Source organism: Trichomonas vaginalis (genome assembly GCF_026262505.1).
Source record: "Trichomonas vaginalis G3 chromosome Unknown ctg_98, whole genome shotgun sequence".
Taxonomy (NCBI): Eukaryota; Parabasalia; order Trichomonadida; family Trichomonadidae; genus Trichomonas; species Trichomonas vaginalis.
Window position 1 is genome coordinate 5610 of NW_026529185.1, and position 7884 is coordinate 13493.

The 7884-nt window shown below is 36.5% G+C and overlaps 1 protein-coding gene and 1 pseudogene across 2 annotated transcripts; both read right to left on the reverse strand.

Moving 5' to 3' along the window:
- Positions 1–4236: 4236 nt before the first annotated feature.
- Positions 4237–4404, reverse strand: TVAGG3_1073080 (uncharacterized protein; the record flags this gene model as incomplete). Its single annotated transcript, XM_051256444.1, has 1 exon — positions 4237–4404. One exon carries the CDS (start codon positions 4402–4404, stop codon positions 4237–4239), a length of 168 nt encoding a protein of 55 aa, XP_051076339.1.
- Positions 4405–7240: 2836 nt separating this feature from the next.
- On the reverse strand, positions 7241–7545 carry TVAGG3_1073090 (annotated as a pseudogene). The gene has a single exon. A coding segment is annotated over exon 1 (305 nt).
- Positions 7546–7884: the final 339 nt, after the last annotated feature.

A 7884-nucleotide genomic window follows, 5' to 3' on the forward strand; every position in this document is an offset into this window, starting at 1 on the left:
AAGAAAGTCTTTACAAAGTCTTTACAAAACATTGACGATGAAAGTTCATGACAAAGTCTTTACAAAACATTGACGAAGAAAGTCTTTACAAAGTCTTTACAAAACATTGACGATGAAAGTCTTTACAAAGTCTTTACAAAACATTGACGAAGAAAGTCTTTACAAAGTCTTTACAAAACATTGACGATGAAAGTCTTTACAAAGTCTTTACAAAACATTGACGAAGAAAGTCTTTACAAAGTCTTTACAAAACATTGACAAGAAAGTTCATGACAAAACATTTACAAAACATTGACAAGAAAGTTCATGACAAAGTCTCAACAAAACATTGACAAGAAAGTTCATGACAAAACATTTACAAAACATTGACAAGAAAGTTCATGACAAAGTCTTTACAAAACATTGACAAGAAAGTTCATGACAAAGTCTCAACAAAACATTGACAAGAAAGTCTTTACAAAGTCTTTACAAAACATTGACAAGAAAGTTCATGACAAAGTCTCAACAAAACATTGACAAGAAAGTTCATGACAAAGTCTTTACAAAACATTGACAAGAAAGTTCATGACAAAACATTTACAAAACATTGACAAGAAAGTTCATGACAAAGTCTCAACAAAACATTGACAAGAAAGTCTTTACAAAGTCTTTACAAAACATTGACGATGAAAGTCTTGACAAAGTCTTTACAAAACATTGACGAAGAAAGTTCATGACAAAGTCTTTACAAAACATTGACGATGAAAGTCTTTACAAAGTCTTTACAAAACATTGACGATGAAAGTCTTTACAAAGTCTTTACAAAACATTGACAAGAAAGTTCATGACAAAGTCTCAACAAAACATTGACAAGAAAGTTCATGACAAAACATTTACAAAACATTGACAAGAAAGTTCATGACAAAGTCTTTACAAAACATTGACAAGAAAGTTCATGACAAAGTCTTTACAAAACATAGACAAGAAAGTTCATGACAAAGTCTTTACAAAACATTGACAAGAAAGTTCATGACAAAGTCTTTACAAAGAAGTCTCAACAAAGTCTTTACGATGAAGTCTCAACAAAGTCTTTACAAAACATTGACAAGAAAGTTCATGACAAAACATTGACAAGAAAGTTCATGACAAAGTCTTTACAAAACATTGACAAAACATTGACAAGAAAGTTCATGACAAAACATTGACAAGAAAGTTCATGACAAAGTCTTTACAAAACATTGACAAAACATTGACAAGAAAGTTCATGACAAAGTCTTTACAAAGAAGTCTCAACAAAGTCTTTACGATGAAGTCTCAACAAAGTCTTTACAAAACATTGACAAGAAAGTTCATGACAAAGTCTTTACAAAACATAGACAAGAAAGTTCATGACAAAGTCTTTACAAAACATAGACAAGAAAGTTCATGACAAAGTCTTTACAAAACATTGACAAGAAAGTTCATGACAAAGTCTTTACAAAGAAGTCTCAACAAAGTCTTTACGATGAAGTCTCAACAAAGTCTTTACAAAACATTGACAAGAAAGTTCATGACAAAGTCTTTACGATGAAGAACTTAACAAAACATTGACAAGAAAGTTCATGACAAAGTCTTTACAAAACATTGACAAGAAAGTTCATGACAAAGTCTTTACGATGAAGAAGAACTTGACAAAACATTGACAAGAAAGTTCATGAGAAATTAGATGAAGAAGTCTCAACAAAACATTTACAAGAAAGTTCATGACAAAGTCTTTACAAAACATTGACGAAGAAAGTTCATGAGAAATTAGATGACAAAGTCTTTACAAAACATTTACGAAGAAAGTTCATGAGAAATTAGATGACAAAGTCTTTACAAAACATTTACGAAGAAAGTTCATGAGAAATTAGATGACAAAGTCTTTACAAAAACATTGACGAAGAAAGTTCATGAGAAATTAGATGACAAAGTCTTTACAAAACTTTACGAAGAAAGTTCATGAGAAATTAGATGACAAAGTCTTTACAAAACATTGACGAAGAAAGTTCATGAGAAATTAGATGAAGAACTTAACAAAACATTTACAAGAAAGTTCATGACAAAGTCTTTACAAAACATTTACGAAGAAAGTTCATGAGAAATTAGATGACAAAGTCTTACAAACATTTACGAAGAAGTTCATGAGAAATTAGATGACAAAGTCTTTACAAAACATTGACGAGAAGTTCATGAGAAATTAGATGAAGAACTTAACAAAACATTTACAAGAAAGTTCATGACAAAGTCTTTACAAAACATTTACGAAGAAAGTTCATGAGAAATTAGATGACAAAGTCTTTACAAAACATTGACAAGAAAGTTCATGACAAAGTCTTTACAAAACATTGACAAGAAAGTTCATGACAAAGTCTTTACAAAACATTTACAAGAAAGTTCATGACAAAGTCTCAACAAAACATTGACGATGAAAGTCTTTACAAAACATTGACGAAGAAGTCTCAACAAAACATTGACGAAGAAGTCTCAACAAAACATTTACAAAACATTGACCAAGAAGTCTTTACAAAACATTTACAAGAAAGTTCATGAGAAAGTCTTTACAAAACATTTACAAGAAAGTTCATGACAAAACATTTACAAAGTCTTTACAAGAAAGTTCATGACAAAGTCTTTACAAAACATTTACAAGAAAGTTCATGACAAAGTCTCAACAAAACATTGACGATGAAAGTCTTGACAAAACATTGACAAGAAAGTTCATGACAAAGTCTTTACAAAACATTTACAAGAAAGTTCATGACAAAGTCTCAACAAAACATTGACGATGAAAGTCTTTACAAAACATTGACGAAGAAGTCTCAACAAAACATTGACGAAGAAGTCTTTACAAAGTCTTGACGATGAAGAACTTGACAAAACATTTACAAGAAAGTTCATGACAAAGTCTCAACAAAACATTGACGATGAAAGTCTTTACAAAACATTGACGAAGAAGTCTCAACAAAACATTGACGAAGAAGTCTCAACAAAACATTTACAAAACATTGACCAAGAAGTCTTTACAAAGTCTTTACAAGAAAGTTCATGACAAAGTCTTTACAAAACATTTACAAGAAAGTTCATGAGAAAGTCTCAACAAAACATTGACAAGAAAGTTCATGACAAAGTCTTTACAAAACATTGACGAAGAAGTCTCAACAAAACATTTACAAAACATTGACCAAGAAGTCTTTACAAAGTCTTGACGATGAAGAACTTGACAAAACATTTACAAGAAAGTTCATGAGAAATTAGACGAAGAAGTCTTTACAAAGTCTTGACGAAGAAGTCTCAACAAAACATTTACAAGAAAGTTCATGAGAAATTAGATGAAGAAGTCTTTACAAAGTCTTGACGAAGAAGTCTCAACAAAACATTTACAAGAAAGTTCATGAGAAATTAGATGAAGAAGTCTTTACAAAGTCTTGACGATGAAGAACTTGACAAAACATTTACAAGAAAGTTCATGAGAAATTAGACGAAGAAGTCTTTACAAAGTCTTGACGATGAAGAACTTGACAAAACATTTACAAGAAAGTTCATGAGAAATTAGATGAAGACGAAAGTCTTGAAAAAACTCTAAATGACTTTCAAACTCAAATAAACAAATACTACTGGGAATTTCAAGAAAAATACCACTCTTTACTAAATGGAACATGCTATCTGAAGCTAGAATACGACAAGATGAACTCCACCGTTTCATTTCAAAAGATTGAAATTAACCCTCCAAGAGATACAGAGTTTTTATATTGGGGAGTAGACAGACGTTCTTGGGCGCAATTTCTTCGGTTACTAAACCAGAACGAACCATTACCACCAGATGGTCCATTTAAATTTATACTTCCACCAGCAGATTTGACAGTTTATAGAAACGTATTTGACCCTCAAAATGTCATGTGTCATGCAAGTTTCAGTTCAAGCAACAACAGTTTTCTTTGTATTGGTAAGGACTTTTATGACTTTGCTTCTAAATTCTACGAACCACCTAGTAACAGTTTCTCTGACTTTCAAGTTTGGTTCACAACAAACGGTGTGCAGCATATAATTCCATTGTACTATGACTTTTATCTCGAATTGTCTTTCATATACAACTACGGAAAAGTGCTGAAAAAGTACTGAAAAATATATTTTAGGTGAAGAGGTGAGATCTCACCTGTTTTCTCACCTCTTTTCTCACCCTCTTGAATTTTCATGAATTTCCTTAAGATAGAAAAAAAGTGAGTTAAAATGAGATGTTTACTGAACTGGTTGGATGCCGCCTTCTGAGGTTATGTAGAACGGCTGACCCGAGAAGTGGAATAGTGCTCTGAGAATTTGTATAATTCGTGGAATTGGACTCTCTCTGTTTGGAAGTTGTATCCATGGGCGCTTTGCAAAGAACTTGAGAAGAGCTTCTTTCTTCATCTCCTTTATGTCGTCTACAGGAGTGTTTTCTGGTATTTGAATTGGAATTCCGGTTTCAATTTCGATTTTCAGCGCACCTCTTCCAGACAACCAGAAGCCGAGGGACTTGTTGGCTTTGTCCTTGCCCAAGACGCGGGAAGAGGAGATTATAAATGATATGATCTTCAGAGGATTTTTTTGACGATTTTCATCGAGTTTTAGGCGACCAGGATTTTCCCGCTAACTCGCGATTTTTCACTGTTTCATAGAGTTTTTATCACGATTTTCATGAGTTTTCAGGCGACTACGGTTTTTAAACGTACTCGCAATTTTTTCAGACGATGTTCATGAGTTTAGGCCGAACCCCGAAAAAAACCGGGTCGCATTTTTCCACCGATTTCAATGTGTTTTTTTTAACCGATCGTACGGAAGTCTCGAACCCTCCGTTTTCGCGGTCGCATTTTTTCACGATTTTCATGGAGTTTTTTTCACGAGATTTCGTACGCGTAACTCTCTACCCTCGGTTTTCCGAGGGTAGCAAAACAATATGAGGAAAAATTATGAAAATCTGGTCCATTATTTTCACGATTTCAGGGTTTTTTACGAAGTGTCCAAAAGTTCTCATTCGTCAACAAATCAGCTTATATCATGAAATTTGGTCATATTTTTCATCAATTCTCAAGAGTTTTATGCAAGGTCTGAAAAAGTCCGCGGGTGTAGCAAACATATGAGGAAAATCATGAAATTTGGTCATTTTTTTCAGCAAACATATATTTAGATCTTAACAGTCCCGGCCCTCGGTCCTCGGTCAACTAACATTTTTTTTGAAAATGGTCGACAACATGACATCTGACAAACAGTCCCAGGAGATAGATTTCCTTCGTCAATGGTTTTTCACGATTTCATAGAGTTTTTTTTTACGAAGTGCAAAAGTGTCTCTTCGTCAAAAAAAAATACAGTTATAGCGATCATGAGAAATTTGTTAGCATCTTTTTGTCAACAAAATTTCATAAGTTTTTTACGAAGAGTAAAAGTTCACTTCGTCAAATAAAATCGAGTGAATCATCAATTGAAATTTGGGTCATGTATACTTCAAGCAAAATATATTTTAGTATCTAACCAGGCCACGTCCGTCCGTCTCGTCAACTAAGCATTTTTTTGAAAATGGTGTGCAACTGACATTTTGGAACAACGAATCACGGAAAATATGTTCTCGTATGAATGTTTTCTGTCAGATTGTTCATTCCTTCACGTCAATGAGCGTAAAGTAAGACAAAGAATGAAGATTTTGTGTGTTTATCTCTACGGTGGAGCCAAAAATGTCTCGACCCTCAAAACAAGCATTTCGTGAAGATAATACGCACCGCCGCGGAATTCCGCGCGGTTGCTTTTATACAAATACATAATACGCATGAAAGTCTCAACCAAAACAAAGCCATTTCGTGAAGAATATACCACCGGTCGCCCGGGAATTCCGCGGGTTGCTTTATACAAAACATATTGACGATGAAGTCTCAACAAAAAATTTAGACGGATTAGGAGTTTACTCCTCATGTGTTTGTTGTCCAAAATGTCATGGTTGTCTCATTTTTTCAGAGAGGAATAGATTAAATGAGCTGGTGGACGTAGTGAACCCTAAAACCATCTAACACAAATATATTTTTGCCGATATTCAATAAAAATAAAATGGTTCATTTACTCACAATATTTTGTACAAAACACGACCCCAACCTTTTAACCTCTCTTCTGCCGCTTCTAATGAAACTTTAGCGAGTTCATATTCTCTAAATTCTCGTCTTAAAATCTTCTGTTCCCAATTGGTCTAGTTCGTATGGAGAATCTCTATAACCAGAACATATCTCACGTTCATGTTCTATTTGTTTAAGCACATTTTTTCTAACTTCTTCTTCGAACAAGGTTTTGCATTCTCTACTGTATCTTCAAGTCTTCTTCATCTAATTTCTCATGAATTTCTTGTCTATGGAGTCCATAATTTTTCAACTGCTATGCAATATTTTGGAGAAGCCCACATTGCTATATAGTTTGTAAGTCTTGGGTCTCATAATCTACTAACTTGTTTGCTCATCAGAGAATTTCTGCTATTGAACATTGTTTGATAAAAAGCAACCGCGCGAGATATTCCGCGGGTTGGTATATTCTTCACAAAATGCCTTAAAATACCTTCCCAGGACTTATTTTCCACAACCTTTCTAAAGTCTTTCCTAAACTAGCATTGCTGACAAATCTTTGTTGCATTATATAACCATCCTTGTCTCTACGTAAGACTTCAAATACCGTTGTAAGTGCCTTTGTGAATGTTTCGCCATTAGATTTGTTCGTGAAACGTTTTTTGCGATTCGACGTGTCATAACCTGTGTGCTTACAATAAAATAGTAAAAAAATTTTGGTGGTAGCCGCTCGGGACATTCGTTTGTGGCTTAAGGGCCGGGCCATTATCTAGAGAGGTCAGTGGCGGCCGTCGTGCGGGTGGTAGGACGCTCGCGCGTTCAACGTGCGGCTAGCCGTGAGTCGTCATCATGGCGGCGATGAGGCCGGACTCAGGCGGGGGATGGGGTCGGCGTCCGTGACGAACACAGGTGAGCTACTAGGTCGCCAGATGGAGGGTGCTCCGCGCTCTGGGTGCACAGAGTCTGTAGTGCGAGCGACCGTCAGACCGCATAGGTCGTGCTAGAATAACACGCGAGATAGTCAAGACATGGGTGGAGCAGCTGGGTACTGGATGACGGAGTGAGCGATGATCATGTCGGCAGCGTGTGGCAGTCAGCGAGATGACTGGGAGACTGATGCCTAGGCGATGCTGGAGTGAGCTTTGCACGTTGTGAGTTGAGGTGGGGGCTCATGATGAGACACATAGTGGCTCGAGATTTAAGTCAGTGTCGGATCTGAGTTGAAGCGAGGACATGATCCACAGGAATTGAGATCGTGGGGCTGATGTCTTCATGGAGACACGCGAGAGTGACGCGTAGAGGAGGCGTGGTTGCGTGCAAGACAGTAGCATGCGACAGGTAGTCGTGCGAGGGGTCTGATGGAGGACGCACGAAGTCAGCCGCACGGATTGTGGAGCTCGTGGGACAGGGCGTACGGTATGTGCGGTGGAAGAGCAGGAGAAGAGTGCTGTTTCGGTCGCCCAGCAATGTAGGGCTTAGAGCTGTGTTGAGCGGGAAAATTCTGTTCTGAAAAAGTCAGTCTTGTTTCTGAAAAAAGTACACAAAGAAGTTAGCAGTTGTTTTGAGGTAGACAGTACGATCAACGGATGGGTCGGAGAGGAGGCGGGTCAATGTGAGCGGTCGCGCGAGGCACTGAAGTTCTGAACGAGTACAAGTAGTTGTTCTGAGAGTAACAAAGACTAGTTGTCGGAAGCAGTGCGAGAATGGCCGAGGAGCGCACGAGTTGGTCGAGCCAGTTCAGATGAGGGCTAAGTGTTACCCGTTATGAGATGATAGAAATTGAAGGTTCTAGCTTTAGAACAGGTATTGTGGC